The sequence below is a fragment of the Seriola lalandi genome, unplaced genomic scaffold (genome assembly GCF_002814215.2).
Source record: "Seriola lalandi dorsalis isolate HSWRI2012SDOR001 ecotype SW California unplaced genomic scaffold, Sedor1 jcf7180002054583, whole genome shotgun sequence".
NCBI classification, from domain to species: domain Eukaryota; kingdom Metazoa; phylum Chordata; class Actinopteri; order Carangiformes; family Carangidae; genus Seriola; species Seriola lalandi.
Genome location: NW_019525136.1, coordinates 1723418 through 1744826, shown reverse-complemented (window position 1 = coordinate 1744826; position 21409 = coordinate 1723418). Strand labels below are relative to the sequence as shown.

The 21409-nt window shown below is 42.8% G+C and overlaps 1 protein-coding gene across 1 annotated transcript in view; it reads right to left on the bottom strand.

Annotated features, from left to right (window-relative positions):
• Window positions 1-79: 79 nt before the first annotated feature.
• The window catches only part of LOC111664110 (E3 ubiquitin-protein ligase RNF19A), a 29348-nt gene continuing 8018 nt past the window's right edge, over window positions 80-21409 (bottom strand). The window contains exons 2-10 of the mRNA XM_023418577.2: window positions 13300-14361; window positions 7818-8026; window positions 7456-7600; window positions 6851-7013; window positions 5675-5789; window positions 5267-5428; window positions 4467-4680; window positions 4219-4362; window positions 80-2931 (exon numbers count right to left, since the gene is read on the bottom strand). Of these exons, the coding sequence (XP_023274345.1) occupies window positions 2133-2931; window positions 4219-4362; window positions 4467-4680; window positions 5267-5428; window positions 5675-5789; window positions 6851-7013; window positions 7456-7600; window positions 7818-8026; window positions 13300-14078 (2730 nt within the window). The 5' untranslated portion in view covers window positions 14079-14361 and the 3' untranslated portion in view covers window positions 80-2132. The remainder of the gene's footprint in view (window positions 2932-4218; window positions 4363-4466; window positions 4681-5266; window positions 5429-5674; window positions 5790-6850; window positions 7014-7455; window positions 7601-7817; window positions 8027-13299; window positions 14362-21409) is intronic.

Below are 21409 nucleotides of genomic sequence, written 5' to 3'. Positions count from 1 at the left end.
TTATAAACACAGACTATTAAAGATGGAATAACAACTATCTGAAGCACATGTATCAACTTAAAAAATGAGGATGGAAACATTTCATATATATATTTTTTTATTTTTCTGATATGCATTTACACGCATATAGTAAAGCAAATTACCAAACAAATATACAAATACCTTATGCCATTCTGCACAAATTACAAATTATATCTGGCACTAGTGTTCAAATTAGGATTGAGAAAGGGGAATTTTGCTGAAGAATGAGGAAAAAGAACCAAGGTGGGGAAGAACAAAACATTTTGCTTTAATGCGGGGAGGACTGCAGCATGTAGCCTTATCCACCGAACTAAACTGTGTTCATTCAGTAACAGGCCCGGGTCAAAATACCATTCAGGATGCTTTTACCTACGTGGTAGAGGTTCACCTGAGCCGACTCAGTGGCCTCAATAAAGCTGACCGCTGAGCAGTAAAGACAGGCTTTAGCAAACGCTCTGAAAGAAAAGTGCTGAAAACAGAATCTGACTTCAAGTCTGCTCAGCAGCACTGATTGACAACTGGAGTTGCAGGAAAATCAATAGGGAAGGTAACCCATAACAAACCTATGTACCCCTATTAATCTTGTGCATTGCAGAACATCAATGTAATAAGAAATACGGGTAACAGTGCAGGTGCCTTGGGCCATTTTGCGGCCTCAGTTATTTGCGTAGCATTTGTGAAGCATGTATGAAACAGCAGTCTGTATGTCTGTATAATCCTGGGTCTTGTCGTCATTCATCCCCATGGGCTAAAAGGTTTCACCACACTGTGTGTACAGGTGACAATTCAAAGGTATAAGATTTAACAATAGCCTGAGTGCTGTCTTTGGTAGGCAATTGCAAAGTCTTCATTTACCATGTCTACCACAGTGTGTTCTGTATGGAAATGAGCATCCCTCCTACACAGACACACATTCTGTAACCTATAATAAGTTGCTGTTTGGAGTCTTGAAGACACAGTGGAGAGAGACAAACAACACAGCTTCTTAAAGGCACCATGAGTTAACAAAGAAAGATATCAAAGCTCTCTCTTACTCAGTGAGGCGAGACCATCAGCCTGAATAAATCACCTTTGAAAAGGACAAAAACATTTTCTTTATACAATTTCACAGAATTGACCAACCCATTGGTTATTGTTATTATAATGACTTTAAGCATTATCTTGACAACTGTGGCCTTCCAGAGACCTTTTTCAAATCTCATCAACCCTCACCCACCCACCCCCCAACATATCATCACAAGATTTCCACAGAACTAAACAAAGCCCGAGCTTCCAAAGTCATCTTAGCACTAAAAGCGCACACAGAGTTTTAGGCTACAGGTCTAAACTCAGTGGTTACCAAGCTGCCAAGCACCTTCTCCCACAATGGGACTCTGTACATCCATGTATGGATAATATTGGTTGTGTTACGAGTCAATTTTAGTGCTAAAATGCTTCACAATGTGGAGCCCAGGCCTCATATTTATATATTAGATGTTTCATTTAACATCCAGGGAAAAAAACAAACAAAAGAAGTCTAATAATAAATACAGACAAGAACACAAAGGCTCCTCTGTGACTAATATATTTTGGGGAAAAGAAATAGAGGAAATAGTGAATCATATTGCCTGGTCCCTGTTTGAGTCAACTTCTAGAAAGCTGTAACATTAAGATTCCTGCATGGTTTTGCATCCACATTGTAGGGCCAGAATCAAATACTTGCAAAACTGGCACAGTGGTTTTATTATAACCTACACAGATCAAAATGACAGCGACCAAATCAGTGGGCTGTCTTCTGTTACAAGTGGCAAGAGAGTGAACTGTCAAAAATGAGTCAGCAGTCTGTGGGTCGCACAGGGAGAAACACCAGCATTCACAACCTTAACACTACTCACATGGCTGCACTTTGGGAACCTTTTTATACTTCCAGCCTTTTGACAGTCAGCGGACACAGAGCTGTTTCACTCAAAGGTTGTTTTTTTATGAAGGACAAAAATCCCAAAATAACATGTCCCCTTTACAAAGGACTAACAGAAAATCCAGGCTAAACTGTAGGCTATGATTGTTAGTTTAATGGAGGAAAGGATGTTAAATAAAAACAGCGTTTGTGCAGCACTTAAGGTATTGAGATTTTAGATGTCAGTCTGTATACAGGAGTTCTTGGGCTGCTGCTGGGTTTGGGTTAGATGTTGCGGTCGGTGGTGGTTGTTGTTGGTTTCTTTAAGCTGCTCTCCAGTGTTGCTGTGAGAGTCTAGCTCAGCGGGACACACCAGGTTGACATTCTCCTCTGTGATGAAGCAGAGAGGTGAGAGCTCTGGCCCGTGGCCCAGGGAGGAAGTGGTGGAGGTGGGGGAGTGGGGAGTGATCACAGCTCCTTGTCCATGGGAGGAGGACAATGAAGAAGTGGGGCAGGTCTCCAGACGGTCATTCTCTACCTCAGGTAAAGGGCTGACGGTGGCAAAGCGCGTGTGGTAGTCGCCTCCACCGGAGCCGTGGCTACAGGACGTCTTCATGCTTTCCAGATCAGAGCAGCTGAACTCAGAGAAGTGGCTGGAGTGGGAGTCAGCCACGGAAGGCAGGCTGCCGCTCAGTGAAGGAGAGTCGAACTCAGAGGAGTTGGTGCTGCGCTGCTCCAGCAGCTGAGCGTCCATGTCTTCCCGTGTCTCGTTGATTTTGGTGCCACCGCAGCCTTTCTTGCGCAGCTTGCCTTTGCTCTTTTTGCCCCCGGAGCTGGAGGAGGAGCAGCAGGATGCCTCTTTGGCCCACTTGGTGGAGGTTCCTTTGCCCTCTGACGAGGTGCAGCCATTAGAGGGGCACGTCCAGCCACAGCGACCGACATGGCTGTCATCTACACTGCTGCTGCCACTGTGGTGCCGTAGTTTGCTGGGTTTGGATTCAATGTCAACCTGGACCTCCATACTGTTCCCATCTCTGAGACAAGAAAAGGGCATTTAAGAAAAAAACTATATGTACAGTATGTAACATCCCTAAATTCAGGCAACCCCAGCTTTAGCACTTAGGCTTTTTGGTCCTTTTTCATGGCAGTAAATCACTTGTGAGGACATTTGCTGCTCCGACCAGAACACCAAACCTGGACTTGTGTTTACATTTAAAGACAGATCAAAGCTTCTCAGAGAAGACAGAAGATAAGATCAAATTAAGAAACAACAGCTAATGGCAGACTGTTTAAGCTCTGGGACCTTCTCATATCGAACTACATACAGAAGAATGGAATATTTTCCAAGATGGGATTGAATCAGCAAATCAGTTCCATATCACTGTTGGATAAACATAATCAAGGATGAAAATGTCATGTGTTCACTCACAGCCAGCCTAAGACACTTTCTAGAAATACCTTAAAGCACCCCCCTCCCTCTTACAGCCTGTCTTGTCTACTCATGTCAGGAATTTATTACTGATGGTATTGTGTGGATGTGTGTATTTGTCTTCTTACTCCTTTTAATAGTTTTGTCATTTTATTCAGTCTCTACATTCCTCTGCTAATCACAACCTCATCAGAATCTTCATCACTTCACCTCTGCTGCTGCATCATCGTCTTCTCGCTCACATCACAAACCACTGTGCTGAATCAGTTGTTCCATAGAAACACAAGTCACATACCTTCTTTTCTGCTAACAAGATGAATTCAGAAATTACAACTGGCTTCTCAAACGTGATCCTTAAGTTTTACCACTTTTACCAGCTGCTTCATGTAGAGGCCACATCACCTTGGTTTATTCACCTGCTGCATATTTCTCCTGTCACAGTTACATTCATCTATCCTTATACTGTGTGTGTAGTTAGTGTTTGTTGGGTTGTTTTTGTGTCAGTCGTTGCTAGTAGTGCGTGGTAACATGTGGAAGTATGAAGTTGTTGTCTGTGTTTTCTGTAACTTTCAGTCACTTAATGTATCCGATCCTTCACCGTTTGTTAATAATTCCCTTAGTTTTATGGTGCTGACTCAAATTATATCTATATAATTTGATTATTTATAATTACAGCGATATAATTTGAGTCAGCACCATCTGGCCATGAAAAGTGTTCCACATGATAATTCTGATTAACGCCATATTTCCCAAATGGAGCTAAATTCTCCCTACACTGTTTAATAATGAGGATTTCTGGAAGGACACCAGCTACACAGAACTACACCAGCGCTGCCAGTGAACAGACTCGTCTCTAAATGCTTTATCTAGATAAAAAGTAAATGATGCTCACCTGTCTAGAGGCATGTAGGCGTTAAGAATGGATCCAGCCATTGCTTTGGTGCTAGCATTGTCACTGATTGTACCCAGGCTGACTGTGCCAGATTCACCACTGAGACTGCAACGCTCCTTCTGCACATCAGCCTGCACCTCCAGCCTGACAACATGTGAGGCGGGAGATTAGATAATGCAAGAAAGCACCATGAAGTCCAAGGTTGCATTAACATTTAAATCCCACGACATGTGTTTCCATCTCAGTACCTGTTTAGGTAATTGACCATGGCACTGCCAGAGAGGCTGCCGGTGATGCTGGCTCCAGCCAGGGCCATGGTGGAGGCTGTCTCACTCAGGTTGTCTCTGATGGCCCCCAGACGGTCCATGTGGCTACCACTGGCACTCAGGCTGCCCGTCAACCCCCCAACACTGCCTTCACCTATACTGGGGTTGTTCCTTGTGTCTGCCACTGATGTAGTATCTACAAAGAAGATACAATCATGAAATAACATCATGGCACTGTAAATGGACTTGCACTTTTATAGCACTTTTCTAGTCTTACTGACTACTCAAAGTGCTTTATACTACTTGCCACATTCATCCACACACATTCATACATCACACACATACACTGATTGAACAGCTATCAGGGGCAACGTAGGGTTAAGTATCTTGCCCAAGGACACATTGACATGCAGCCAGGAGGAGCCAGGGATCAAACCACCGACCCTCTAATCAGACTACTCTACCTCCTGAACCACAGCTGCCCCATTTACCATTTACCAAAAACATAATAATCTTTTGCAGGAAAAATAAGGCAGTGTGTCTAAAACATGAGACATTTTTGACGAAACAGAAATGTTATTCCAAGCATTCATGGGTTTTTCTGTGAAATAAGAGGTGTTAGGGAACACTTGACATTGCAGCAGATTTCATTTAAATTGGGACTCAGTGGTGCATCATTCAGGAAAAAACCAAATCGTGTTGTTTGCTGACTTTGGCATAAACACAAAAGGTGGCTTTTGGATGTCAGTGAGGGTAGTGGTGGTGGGGGCACTAAAGCTTACCAGTGGCAGCTGCCCCGCTGCCAACATTCATGTCATTTTCATCATCAAACTCGATGCGGACTCCTTTGCCATTCCCAGCTGAGACACCACAACCTCCACTGCGGCACAGAGAGATGGGAACTACGCCATAGACGTACGCAAGCATGATGGGAACGCCAATGCCTGCAGGGTGAAAGAGACAAAGACACAGAAACAGAGACAAGTTAGACCAAAGCACAGAGGAAAAAAACTGGAGGCCAGTGTTGCTGACACGCAGAAATCACAACAGTCTAAATCTCCTTGAACTTTCAAATCTTTTTGTACAACTCAGGAGAAATCCAATTGACTTTGAAAACAAACAGAGAGTAAGAGCAGAGAAAGAGAAAGAGAAAAAGGAAGGAGCGAGGAGAGATCGGAGAACAGACTGACCGACAGTGACTGCAGCTACTACAGGAGACACGATGACAGAGAGCGTCACCCCACCAGCGATCACCAGGTTCCTCTTGTGGTTGGAAATATCTTTGCCTTCGTAGCGGTTGTGGATCTGAGAGAGAAAAAGTTCAGTGTTCTGAGGAATGTTTCCAGCACCTTGTTGAATCTATGCCATGAAGACTTAAGGCAGTTTTGAAGGCAGAAGGGGGTTCAACCCGGTACTGGCAAGGTGTACCTAATAATGTGTGTGTGTGTGTGTGTGTGTGTGTGTGTGTGTGTGTGTGTGTGTGTGTGTGTGTGTGTGTTCCCTCTTACCTTCCACAAAGACTGTTTGTTGCAAGTATAAATCAGTCAACAAAGTACAGCTGCTATGAAACATAGTATGAGTATAAAGACTATGACTATGACATGACCATAGAGCAATAAAATGTCTATGAGTCAATGTCATGACTGATCAGCAGCTTTCAACCAGTGCCTGTGAAATGCAGGTGATTCATGTTGAGATGTTTCACAAGTGTCATGTGATCACTGCTGAATGTGGTCTGGTTTGGTCAGGGGGAAAAGTTTGTTGGCTCTGGCTTCTTCTTGGCAGGATTAGGAGGGGAATTCTGGAGAGTCTGAACACTTTCATTTTATTGCAACGTCAAACTGTCATTAAACAGACCCAGACTGAGAGTTGCAACATAAGTGTGTATACACAGATGTACAAGTTAATCACAAATGACCTCAGCTGGCTTGCGATAACTTCAGCCTGGGAAAAATAAATAACATTATTAACACTATTTTTTTTCCAATTTAACTAGTGACTTACTGTTTGATATATGTGCTTGTATCTGGCCATGTTTATTTCCATTACTGATAATGTAATATGTATAAAGTTATGTAACAGAGTATGTTTACAACTGAAAATATAGTGCCTCAGAGGAACGCTGTGTGAGAGAGCAGAGCTCCAAAGCAAGGGAACTATTCAAATGATTAAAATGCAGCGGTCTGACTGACTCACTGCAGACTGAAACCCTGTGCTTTATAATAAACCACACAGCTCTATACAGTTGAGTGTTTGAACAGTAAATCTAAACAGTGAACGAATGAGTAGATGTTCTGCCTCATCCATGTAGTTGTAACTATTAGCAGAGGAACCTGAATATATACATACAAACAATGTGTCCTCACCTTCCTTCCCACATATACAGGGATGCCGATAATCATGGCGGGAATAGCTATACCAGCGATGAGCGCGATGCCGACAGGGGCACCCACAAGTGTTCCCAGTTGCCACAAAATCTTCTTCTTTCTGCTCCATGGCTTCTTACCCCAGAATGTACAGCCCGATGGACTGAAAAAGAAGTAGTCCGCCACTTATACATTTGTGTGCATATTATAATAGGTCTTCAGTTTTTTTCCCCCATGTCACACAACTGAGGGAAAAATTTCTCCTAGTGTTGATGAAAATCAGCTTCACGATCATTCAAAATATTTTAATTTAGTCAGGCAGATCAAAAATGTCATGAAGTAAAACGATCAAGCTTGGTGGATAGGTTCTTTATCTTGGGCACTCTTCAGACAGCAAAACTTACTGTATATCAATATGAATGTTTTTCTTAGAATCACGATCACAAGGATGAAGGCAGTAATGACGATTGATGAGGATGAACAGTTGTGATTTGCTTATACAACAATGTTTGACATTGTTACTCTGAGTGTACTTAAATGTAAACATGTTAAACTAACCAAGGCCTGTAAAGCGTGTCTGTGTGTACGTGTGCAGACGTACTGACCTCAGGTAGTGCAGGTCTGAGATTTCCTTCATACAGAGCCAACAGAACTCACATCCGCAGACGGCACAGGTCATGTGGTTACAGCTGCCGTCGTTCATCTTGATGATGTAAGCAGCACATCGTGGACATGGCTTGATGTCATCAGCTGAGAGAAAGAGAATGTGATTTAACTGTTCATAATTAAGTTTCACCCACTAGACTCTGTATAATGCCACTGCTATCAGCAGGTGAGGTCTGTTCAGTCAGATAACATCACTTCAATTTTCACCATGGTGTTAGAAAAAGTAATTGGGCATTCATGCAACTATCTTCTGTGCGTGTGTGTGTGTATGTGTGTGCGTGTGTTGGTTCACTCATTTAACCTGCAGCTCCGCTCTCTTGGCTGTAGCTGAGGGAGGACGAGCGGATGGTCCTCAGACGAAGGCTCTGGGCTCTCTGCTGCCGTGCTGCATCACAGGTTTGGTTGGGATGCCACAGCTGCTTACAGTGGTAACAGAACTCGGTACCGCAGCCCTCCCTGCCGCAAGTGATCTTAGGACAGCTGGCACACCCAAAGGCTATTACTGCATACCTACACAAACAAAACACATGGTGGTTTGCTAGGTTAGCTTCCCTCTGTCAAAAGGACAACATTCAATTACAAGGTGTAGTTAACCTCAGCTCTAAAATTATAAGCAAAAGAAAGATCCCTAACAAACTGCCTCAAAAAGGCATTCAAGATTATGAACATCCCCACATGTCTTCTATGACTACTTTAAGCCAATGCTATTATAACATATTTTAGATTGCATGTATGTAAAACAAATAGAAGTTCGTTTTTTAGATTTGTGAACAGCCACACTTCAAAAGTGGTCAGTTTGGCTTGCATGTACACTGATAAATGCATTATTTCTGCTTGTCCAACACATCATGTGCCTTTGTGTTGGATATTGTTGGCCAGCTATGGACAAGCCACTGTTACAAATCCTAATACTTGTCTTTTTTTTTTGGTTCAGGAGCCATGCCTCTCTCTAACCAACACCACTTTCTCCATGATACACCTCTAGGCAACTGTATTTTCTTACAGAGAAATCAGAGTGTGGCAGTATGCTGATTGCAAATAGCAGACACGTGCCTGTCAATTTAGGATAATTCTGATTCACTAACATGCGCACAGTGGTACTATCAAAATTGGCCAGTGAGCATGTGTCATGAATCCGACATTAATTTTGCGTGCACACTTTTCTATGCCCATATTCGTGAATGCGACCCATTGATCTTTTAATACAACACTATCAAACCCATTTAACCATGCTAAGAAAACATACAGTATCTCACAAAAGTGAGTATACCCCCTCACATTTTTGCAAATATTTTATTATATCTATTCATGGGACAACACTATAGAAATGAAACTTTGATATAACTTAAAGTAGTGAGTGTACAGCTTGTATAGCAGTATAGATTTACTGTACTCTGAAAATAACTCAACACTCAGCCATTAATGTCTAAACAGCTGGCAACACAAGTGAGTACACCTCACAGTGAACATGTCCAAATTGTGCCCAATTGCGTCGTTGTCCCTCCCTGGTGTCATGTGACACGTTAGTGTTACAAAGTTTCAGTTGTGAATGGGGAGCAGGGCTGTTAAATTTGGTGTTTTCTCTCTCATACTGGTCACTGGATATTCAACATGGCGCCTCATGGCAAAGAACTCTCTGAGGATCTGAAAAATGGAATTGTTGCTCTTCATAAAGATGGCCTAGGCTACAAGAAGATTGCTAACACCCTGAAACAGAGCTACAGCACAGTGGCCAAGATCATACAGCGGTTTTCCAGGACAGGTTCCACTCGGAACAGGCCTCACCAGGGTCGACCAAAGAAGTTGAGTCCTTATGTTCAGCGTCATATCCAGAGGTTGGCTTCAAAAAATAGACGAATGAGTGCTGCCTCCATTGCTGCAGAGGTTGAAGAAGTGGGGGGTCAGCCTGTCAGTGCTCAGACCATACACCGCACACTACATCAAATCGGTCTGCATGTCCGTCGTCCCAGAAGGAAGCCTCTTCTGAAGCTGATGCACAAGAAAGCCCGCAAAGAGTTTGCTGAAGACAAGCAGTACAAGAACATGGATTACTGGAACCATGTCCTGTGGTCTGACGAGACCAAGATAAACTTGTTTGGCTCAGATGGTGTCAAGCATGTGTGGCGGCACCCTGGTGAGGAGTACAAAGACAACTAAGTCTAGCCTACAGTCAAGCATGGTGGTGGTAGCGTCATGGTCTGGGGCTCCATGAGTGCTGCCGGCACTGGGGAGCTGCAGTTCATTGAGGGAAACATGAATTCCAACATGTACTGTGACATTCTGAAGCAGAGCATGATTCCTTCCCTTCGGAAACTGGGCCGCAGGGCAGTTTTCCAAAATAATAACGACCCCAAACACACCTCCAAGATGACAACTGCCTTGCTGAGGAAGCTGAAGGTAAAGGTGATGGACTGGCCAAGTATGTCTCAAGTATGTCTGGGTTTAGGTCTCTCTCAGACCTAAACCCAATTGAGCACCTGCGGGGCATCCTCAAGCGGAAGGTGGAGGAGCGCAAGGTGTCTAACATCCACCAGGTCCGTGATGTCATCATGGAGGAGTGGAAGAGGATTCCAGTAGCAACCTGTGCAGCTCTGGTGAATTCCATGCCCAAGAGGGTTAAGGCAGTGCTAGATAATAATGGTGGTCACACAAAATTTTGCCCAATAACTGTAACATCGGTACCCGTTGTGTGTAACTAATTTACACAGGGCGGCTGTGGCTCAGGACACGTCCACTAATTAGAAGGTTGGTGGTTCGATCCCCAGGCTGCACGTCGAAGTATCCTTGGGAAAGATACTGAACCCCACATTGCCCCTGATGGCTGTTCCATCAGTGTATGACTGTGCATATGAGTGATATGTATGAATTTGAGTGAATGGGTGAATGTGGCAAGTATTGTAAAGCGCTTTGAGTGGTAGAAAAGTGCTATATAAGTGCAAGTCCATTTACACATTACATTTCCTCTGACCAGGGAGTCAGGGACAGAGGGATTAAGTACTCAAATAGGTTACATTTCCGAATGCAGCAGTGCATCCACAGCCATTAGAAAATAAGCACTTTAATGAATTAAATACATGTACTTTAATTCTCTTGGCGTCTAAACTGTACTACTCCATTATCACTCTCTCTCTCTCTCTCCTCATTTGGACTCATGAAAAACCAAGGAAAGTGTGTTGCTGATGGTAGTTATCAACTGTATAACCAATGACAATACTGTTTTCTAATCAATAATGTCATATTAATACAGAGGGAGTTCGACAGGGATATCTTAATAAATGTTGAACACAAATATTATGTCTTTTGCCCTGGCCCAGGGTGTGCCTTTTCCCAAACCTAACTGATCCATGCAACTCTTAAATTGAGTAATAGACTGGATGAATATTAGCATGATAACGAAAGCCTGTGAGCTGCAGGAAAGAGGAACAAGTAAGAGGAAATGACAGAGCAGAGAAAAGCTGGAGAAATCGAAAAACTCGTCATTGCGATATGAACATGTGCAATAAACACATCGCCATGCATGCAGGGTCTTCAAGGTGCAGCGCCTGAGCCAAATGAACCGGACAAAACTCCACAGGGCTGCAGCCTCTGTGCTGTCTGCTGTGCATGTAGAGGAGCAGTATAGATCAGTGAGGAGTGAACTCACTTCATTCAACAGTGTCATCAAACATCGCAAATTTTCCTCATATTGTGCAGGCCTAACAGAAGGACACTGTAATTTCCTCAGAACCAGAACCAGAACCAGTGCCAGCAGTGGTAGACACACTGCAAAAACTATGGACAATGGTCCGCCCCAATGCTCAGCTCAAAGAAAAGGAAATGGCTATACAAGTAGTTGAGCAAGTGGGCGAGAGAGAGAGAGAGAGAGAGAGAGAGAGAGAGAGAGAATTAGGATTCTCCCAAATAAATAAGCCTTTTCACGCAAAAATGTGTGCTGTGCTTGTTGTCACTATGGCATGTCATACAAAAACAGGGTCTAATTTTTCATGATAAAGATATACAGTCCACCATGTTTTTCATGACCACTTCAGAGTCAGCCTCACAGAGAAAAATGGTTCAATACATTTTAAATTAATGTAAATTCTTATTCTATTCTTATTCCAGATGCTTCCTCAATTTTGTGAGTTATGAAGATCCAGCAGTTAAGGGACTTTAGACCAATGTCCACCTGGCTATATACAAATGAGCAGCAGATTTGATTTGTCAGTGAGTCAGTCACCATTTGACCCTGCATGGCCTCTGTAAAGACGGACTGCAGTGGCAGTGTGGGGGACTGGGTGGAAGCAAACCAACGAGTCATCACTCAGGAATGGGATTAAACAGCAAAACTGTTACAGGGGCATGCAGCAAATAATACAGAGAGCTGAAACGAAAACAAACAGGGAAGGAGACAAACAGACAGCTGGTACAGAAAAGATAGCTGGAAAAGAGACCAACAGACTGGAAAAGACAGACAGAGGTATGGGTTTTCCTGTGACATAATACACTGTGCATACATATTACACAATATTATTTAACAGTTACAGATCAAGTTGAAAACAAATATTTGTTTCTGCTTCTCACCCTTTTTTGTACTTCTATTCCTCCATAACTATCATGTTACATCTGTTTACACAACAGTTAGTTCTGATCAAGTAATTTGATTGGACAAGAGTCATTCAATGAGTGCCGACATAGAGTACAACAGCATTGGGACTTTTAACTATATGTATCGCTCTGCTTTACAGTCGTTCTATTAACCGTTAATCAACGTCACATTAACGGTCATTACCTCTCTTAGATTTTAACAAACTTTGCAAAGATGAACCTATTTCCAGAAATAACATTTGAATTAAATTGCATGTGGTCATCAGAAGAGGATGAAGGGAAGAAATCTGGATACTTGAGTGCACACCTGAGGTAACGTGTTGACAACGTAGCTAGCTAGTGTGCACTGTGCAGGTCAGGAATGTTTATGTGTTACTTAGCAACAGTCCACTACCAGTCCAGTTGCAGAACTATATGTGTTGGTATAGCCGAATAAATGGTAAAATAAACAAACAAATTATAATCTGTTGGCCTGCGGTCTCATACCTATGACCATACCACAGCTGTGCTGATATTCAGTACAACATCACTCCTTCATGTGTGATATTGCTTAAGTATGAAAGTATGAAAAATAGCATTTTGTGATTCTGATCTCTGAAAACAAGTCCTTCATTTTCTCAGCGATATCTTGAGCTGATGAATGGTCCATATTCTCTGAGTTGATGTATTTAGTCTTGACCTAGCAACAGCAATTTACAAACAATGCTGTCTTATATTTATTATTATTATATATTAAATTATCTCAGGTAGACAAATACATTAACTTGATGAAATGGAGCCTGCCTTGGAAAAATGGTGACATGTGCAGAGATATTCCCTTCTAAGAGTGGGAAGTCACAGCTGTCAATCAATACGTGAATGGTGTACTACTAATCTAATGCTCCTTTTGAACCGAGCAGTGTGACACAGTGTACACAACGAGGATGTAGGCAAAGGGCTGGGCAGAGCATAACAGAAAAGGGAGAGGGAGGGTTGGGAAGAACAGAGTTGCCCGAGTCTTATGCAACACTACCTATAGGTGCAAGACAGTAATCTGAGGAAACTTGCAACACTCTATCTCACACACCAGACAACAGGTAAACCTGAGACACCCTGAACACACTGAAAAGCATTCTTGAGAAACCACTATGTGTAATTTTCACAGCTTATGTGACAGGTTCACTGTGTAATTGTTTTGTAAATTTAAATTCACTGCTTACCCACAGTCTGGCGCGGGGCACCAGCGGCAGTCAGGATCAGCCACCAGCCACCTCCTCAGCATGAACTCCTCATACTTCTCCATGAGCACCCGGTCACTCAAGATCATGCGGATGTCGTGCGGGTTGAAGCGCTCCGAGCACTCGGGGCAGCTGATGTTGACGCGCGACTCTGAGATCTCAATGCGCAGGTACTGGCGCAGGCAATCGATGCAGGAGCGGTGGTGACAGGTCATGATGTCAGGGAAGTTCTCCCTGGAGTGGCGCAGAAGGCACAGCGGGCACTCCAGTAGCTCTGCCCCCACCCCACCCCCCACCTTGGAGGAGGAGGACGAGGTAGAGGAAGAAGGCCCTGAGGCAGATGAGGTGGCGGTGGCGGCAGCAGCAGCAGCAGCAGCGGCGGCGGCGGCAGCGGCAGCGGCAGCGGCAGCGGCAGCGGCAGCGGCCGCAGCAGCAGCGGAGGCAGCTCCGGCCCCAGCCACAGAGAAGGCAGAGTTCTTGTCATTACACATCTCAGAGTGGATGCTCTCAATGCTGGCAATGCCATCCACCCCTCCAAGGCCTCCAGGTCCAGGGTGCTGGAGCTCTCGGGACCTTTGGCGCCCTAATTTGGGCTCCCGTCCTCGCCTTCTGAAAAGAGAGGTCAGGGAGAGGCGCCTCTTCTTGGGGGCTTTTTTCACAGAGGGCAGTGAAATTGAGGAAGCAGTGGACTGCAGGTCCCGGTCAGAGCCCATCACCCCACCACTACCACCACCCAGCTGCTGGTGCTTCTGCAAGCTCATCTCTCCGGAGGGGGGGGAGGGGTGTGCCAGTGGGGAGCCAGGGTTAGGTAGCCTGTCCCTCACATGTGCAGGGAGGTCTGGGAGAGGGATGGGACTTGGAGAGGGAGTAAGGTGGTGGATGAGGGAGGGGGAGGATGGGCCAGGGTGGGGGGATAGGGCTCCAGAGGGCCCGTCTGCGTTTAAGACATGGTGGCTTCTCCTGATCAACCTCGTGGTCACATCTAATAGCCGGATTTTGGCGGAGGGGTGGGGGTCACCTGCTGTGAAACTGAAGCAACAGAACCTGGAGAGAGCAATGGAAGGAAAGTGTGGAAAAAGGTAAGAAAAGAGAGGAGAGAGGAGAGAAGAGAAGGAAAGAAAGAGTAGGAGGGAGAGAGAGAGAATAAAGGAAAGAAATGTTAATATACATTATAAATTTCAATAATTCAGTCACACTGAAAATGCAATGAAAGAAAGTAATTTTTCAGTCGTCAGGCGCATGAGCATTCCTAAAACCTTAAAGGCAAGAATTCAAAATGTAAAAACTAAAATTTTGAATAAAAATTTCATTGGTGGACACCGGGAAATTTATTTTCCTTTTCATCAAAGTCAACCTAAGATAATAAACCAAAGACCATTCTGCAGATCTGAAAGAGAGGGAACATTGTTCATTGCGTTTGACAGTTTGGTATTGCCATCTCTAAACAGGAGAGGAGACGGTGTGAATGACAACATATTTTGTGTTTAATCAATGGCAGTAGTATTGTAAATTCATTTTGGTGGAAAAATTATGAACATTTTGTTGAAACAATAAAAAAAAAATTTTCATCTTAATTTCAGATTGGTGATAAACAACTTTTTTCAGGAATAGTGAACATATTGTAAGAGGTTTATAATGTAAGATATAAAATAGGGCTGCACAAATAATCAAAATATTATTGAAATCTCAATATGGCCAAGTGCAATAAACATGTAAAATGTGTCACAACATACCATAAATGAAGCATTGTGATGTACAGAAATGCCACAGCCTACAAACCATATTCTTCAGACATAAAGGAACATACTTTTTTGGAACAAGCAACAAATCACATCATCATCATTTTTATATTTTTGTCTGTGATAATGAAATCCAAAAATGACCAATGAAACAATCGCAATATGATTTTATGCTTATCATTCAGCCTTAATAAAAAAATAAATACTTTGGCATATTCATGTCAGTGCAATGATAATTGTATATATCTAAATCCCTGAGCATGGCCTTCCAATCCTCAGTTACAGTAAATACTGCAGTTTTCCAATGTAGTTGCTAGTTTTTGACATTTGGCTCAGTTAGTATCACAGCTGGCAGAGTGCAGGTTTGCAGAGCTGATCGGAGCATCAGTAACAGATGAGAGGAGAGGACAAAGAGTCAACAACCTTGGACAGTATTGACGCAGAGACACAGAGCTCAGATCTGACTGTAAGATCAACAGTGGCAAGGCCTGGGCCCAGACTGTCCTCTGCTGATAATGGCAAAAGATAAAGCATGGCAGAGTGGAGCAAGGGTTTGCCTTGGTAAACTGGTTTCTCATTCACAAGCAAAATTGCAAAGACAGATGAAGTGAATCATTTTAAGTTGAAAAGCAATAGACAGCATGTGTGAACTTTAATACCAGGGTGACCATTTTTCTAAAGTGAATCTGCCAAGTGACAAACAGAAGGTACATAACACTAGATAGTCACAGTCAAAAAACAGCAACATTATGTTTAATGTTGCTTTAAAAACTGCAGTCATTGTAAATAAAGCTCTACAGCAAAAACAAGGCCGGGTCAAAACCTAGTATATGGCTGGACCACGTATGGACAATATGCAAAACCGAGGACATAGATTAAAACTATAGTGGAACCACTGTATACTTCAACTGACATCACTGCATCGTATTCGCATTCTGCCCAGTGTCAGCTGGTTTCTGCCCTGTATCTGTTTGCTCCTCTCCTCCCATCTGTGCTCACATATATAATATTTTAATAAAGCTGAATTCCCAATAAAACTGTTCTCATTTACATGTTTTTCTGTTGTCAGGCAATGACAATGGAAGTTTGAAATAGTGCCCAGTCCAGTATTTTTTGAAAAAAGTCTCTTAATTTAGCAACAAATGCAAACGATGAAGTTAGCAGAAATTGCAGGCTGTAAACAATCCCCTAATTGAAACTGTGCCAATTCATTTAAAAAGAGCAAAGGCGTGTGTAACATCATGACTAAGTCACATGGTATTCAGGTGACCAATAGTGTAAATCGATCACTCACTCATTCAGTCTTTTTGTTTTGCTCGTCATTCTCTCTCTCTCTGATACCCTGAGTGATGACAGTAGGATGACAGACACATTTTATATAGAGATACTCTGATCCCATATTTTCCTTCAAAATACCTCAGTGGTTCCCACACATAGATTTTACTTGGGCACACCACCCAAGTATATTAACAGCCGCCAAATTATATTTGGCGTCACATTTTAGCATTTTTTTTTTTATCCGTCCGAGAGAAGAACAACACCATCTGCGATCAATTACTCTCCCATCACTCTACCGGTCCTGTTCGTTCTGCTATCACGAGAAGGGTCTACTGACAATCGCCCATCCTCTGCAGAGAACCACACACACAGAAAGAGAGAGGGAGGAAGAGGAAGAGAGAGAGACGTTAAAAGAAAGACGTACGTTAAAAGATGAGGATATTTTACAAGCACAGACAAGGTAAAGCAACTCCTTGGCACAATTCTAATCTGGTCCCTACACACTCCCACTCAAGAGACAGACTTTAACTCTGTGTGGAGTCACACTAGTGGCTGTGGAGGGTCTCTTCATTAAAGGGGAGGGTATAAATACAACGGCAAGCTTTGGGACGCCCTCACCTTACTCAATGGAAACAGGAAATTCATTGTTACCTAAATATTGTGATTAAATCTTATCTAAAAGATAATCTTATACACAGCATTGACAAAGATGTAGATGTGTGTGCAATGACATGGCCCTCATTACATCCATGGCATAGTTAGCTTGTAAAAGGAAAATTATTGATTAAATAAATAAAAAATTCACTCACATGCTTCTTTGGCCGCATTTTTATTTTGCTGAACATGTTTTCGTTTGCTGTTTTAATCTAATTATATCCTTATTTTATCAATTTAATTTTCAAATATCAAGTCAAATAAAAAAACACCCCATTTTTTCGGGTACACATCGCCATGTTAATTCCAAAATACAATTTCACCTGTAATTTTGTCATGTGTGCGTGTCTGTTGGAGGTAATTTATGATTTATCCTTTAGAAATAAACACACAGAACTCACATTAGTAGGTATATGGCATTTAATCCATTCTGGACTCAAAGCAATGCTGCACTCATCTGGGAGTGTGGTTTGTAAATCTGCATTGATGCAGACTCGGTGTTGGAGGGCTTTATAATCCATTCCCATTTAAGGGTCGTTAGTTTGGAACAACACTCGATGCGGCGGACCCTTCACACAAACGGGCAAATAGAGTGAGAGTGTGTAGGGGCCGAATTGGAATTGGGCCCTTTTCTCCTTATTGTGTATTGTTTTCTGACATGGTAGTTGGCTCCGAATTCTATGAAAGAAAGCGGCAACTATGCTGCGTTGGTAGCTACACATGCAGCAAAGTTGTCCTGGCTAAATATAAGGGGAAATTGATTTCCCATGTTGGTAGATTTTTTTTTTTTTTTTTTGGGGGGGGGGTCTGTTAAGTATATTATGTGAAGTCAATAAAATATTTCATAAATCAAAATATTGTGTTAAAGATCACACATATTTGTTGTTTGTCAAATGTAGCAGACCATTTTTGTGCCCACAGGTAATACCAGTCCTTTTTGCCAGCTACCACCACAAGTATATTTCAGACCTGTGGGAAACACTGTACCTATTCCAATACCTGAACTTATCACATAATAGCCTTCGCCTTTGGTGTTAACAAACAGCGAAGCATGTACAAAATACAAATAGTAGTTACTGGATGTAATGAGTACATGCATAGTCCTCTAACTAGAGGCCCCGCTGGCCCGCTTTTTAGGTATAGGCTGCTGAGTTCCAAAGGTAGATGAGCAGCGTGTGAGACCACGGTGGGTAGTTGCTACCCCCTGATTGGGCAGTAAGTGCAAAGATCTATTTCAGGGTGCCAAGTCAGAGCCTCAAAGGTGTTAACCAACAGCAAAGCCCATTAGAGGGCCATGCACATACTCATAGAACCCAAGCTACATCCAGTAACCACTATTTTACAAAAGCACTGTACTCTCCATGATTCGACATCTGTGTTGTGCTTTGTGTTTCTGGGAGTGGTGATGAGGTTGGTGGAGAAAGAATGTCTGTTATTTTATTTTAGGAGAGTGTTGCTACTGAGGTCCAGCTTGCTTGTTGGATGTCCATCCCTCAGTGTGCATGTGCGTGGTTATCCGAGTCTTTGGTTACACCTTGGCAATCAACCATGCTCTGGAAACACATACAGCAGTGCCAAGGGACAGAGACCTACCCATACACATACCCATAACCTACACACACAAGCTACAGAGACCTGCACAGCATGCTCTATTATACATATTGTATATGTGCATACCTTGTAAGAACTTACTACAACTATAGTAAAACAGTACCTCCACAAATCTGTCAATCTACACCACTATACCGAAAGATCACAAGCACCACATAGCAGCTCCACAGCTGCAACCAAACACTGGCAAGATCAGCACCACACATCTCTGCTTTTCTGAAACACATGCTGCTCTCTCTCCCCACAATCTAGACCCCTTCACACACACACAGAGAGACACACACACACACACACACACACACACACACACACACACACACACAGAGAGAGAGAGAGAGAGAGAGAGAGAGAGAAAGAGAGAGAGAGAGAAAGAGACAGCGATAGCCTCCCTGTTCCACAGCTCTGACGCTCCTTGCTTTGTGCCAGGACTGAAACAGAAAACTGATGTGGTGGGCAGGGTTGGCCTTAGTATATCCTGCACATATGGAAGGACGCATGGGTCTCTGAAATGACATCTCTTCAACTTACACACACGACTGGATGATTCACACATGTATTTTTCCTGCCCTCTCATCTATTAACACAATACTTATTTTACAATTATACATTTTATGCTTAAGTATGTTCCTTAACATGTTGCCTTATTGTTAACCCTCTCTACCATTTAAAGACTTTTGAGGAGTTAGATACAGCAGGCTTTAAAGTGTTGTAAAATGTTTAATAGAAAAGTCACAGTTTTGTCATAGCTGCTGAGATTCCACCACATCGAAATCAACCAAGCAGTGACTGTCCAGGTTTATCGCTACCGAAGGGATAGCTGTGTGTGCGGGTGTGTGATGAGAGGCCTGATGATGCTGACAGACTAGGCCAGCTGCCTCATCTGAAGGCCCTGGATATGTCTCACTCACAAAATGAAACACCTATATCAGCTCATTGTCTGTGGAGCTGTGGTCAGCAGTAAAGGCTTTTCTCTTTCAGCTGGCTGATTTCAGTACATCAACACAATCTAAATCTACCCAATGTGAGTGGAACTGAGGGAGAACAGAAAGAGTGGGGGGTGGGGTAACGAGAAATCAAGGACAAGGTAACAACAGAGAGAGTAAGACATGGAGGGGGGTGAAGAACCGTTAGCTTTCCTGGTACAAAATCTTTCCCTATGATTTGGCATCTTTTCATACAACTACAGTACATTTCCCCTCAAGAGATGTAGTGTTATTTCTAAAGTAAAGTAAAAATGTTAAAAAAAAACAAGATAAATGGACAAACACAACAGGAATATAGAGCACTTCAAATTACTGTCACCATAACACAAAGTGATAATGCCACTCCCAAAAAAGCAAAATATGTCAAAGGAGGAGACACAAGAAGCAACTTAAATGCAAAAGTAAATATTTCTAATTGCTCAAATAGTGCATATATACATGCTACATACTTTATAGCATCTAAACTTGCATCTAATACAGCATGTGTTGTAAGACAGAGAAAGGTGCAGCACTGCTGGACACACCACTTCAACGGCCACAGAGATTAAATTAAAAGACTGTAATCTTGGGTAATCCTCAATACAAAGACAACTTCTAACTGAAATGAGCAGGATCTGGGTATGATATTAATGATTAATAAATGAAAATGCATTTAAGAGTGCAGTGACAATTTCCGTCTGCATAAGCATGTTCATGCATAAGAACAACAAACAGAGAAAGCAGATAGAAAGATGAGAGCTGGTAAATGTACCAGAGCTTTCCTTGGGGACAGAGTTCATTAGGCATTCCAGAGAAAGAACACATTCAGTACCGACCTCGGCTGACCTACTGCAGCCTGGGAGAGTACAACTCTCATTCAACACACAGTGAGAACTATGATACACTAGACATTTAAACGCAACACAGATTTCCTGTAGCAGGGATTCGCGGTTTTCCCCTAAAAACTCATCTCTCTCTTCACCTACATGAATATGAAAAAATATTCAGGCCAAGAAAAAGTAAGTGAACCCTTTTGAATGATCAACATTATGTATAAATTGGTCTTCAACTGCTGCTAACCAGCCTATTGCTAATGGTTAAACAGTCTGCTAACTGCAACTGGTGATTACAGTCCTTGTGCTGCTCTGCAGCCTTGGCGAACTTGGCATAGCGCCACATGTACCAGTTCTCCACCTGAGCAGAACTACGGTCAACAGCCGCAGTCCAAGATGGTGAAGTTGAAGTCCATCCACAGGATGAGACCTGCCTGCAGGCAGGAAAACACATGGTGGGACGAGCCAGGGCTATCTGGTTAGCAGCAACTGAACTTTCAAATTGAAGTACTTACATATTGCACATCATATATACATAACAACAACGTCGAAGCCAACTAAGCAAAAAGTGATTGGTTGTGACACAATTTGAAAACATAAGAAAGCATTGTGAATGAAGAGGCGGCGGCGAGCGGACAAACATCCCAAAGAAGCGTGAAAGTACCAGAAAGATAAGAATCACAACTTCTGGTCAGGACTTTCAGAATAAAATCAAAGAGGAAACAGGATGCAGAGATTTGTGAGTTGTGCCTTTGAGTTAGAGTGATAGGCTTTGTTCCCCTTCAACTTTATTTAATGGGTTCTTCACTGGCCCATGCCCTATCCCCAGTTTGGTGTAAATCAGTTATGTACTTTTTATATAATCCTACTGACAAGTAAACAAACAAAGACACGGGTGAAAACATAACCCCCTTGGTGGAGGTAACATAACAACTGCAATATTTGCATGAGGGTACTTGAAGGGGGGGATGACAAATCCTTTGTTTAAATATCTGCTGTCATACCTGCTAATGTA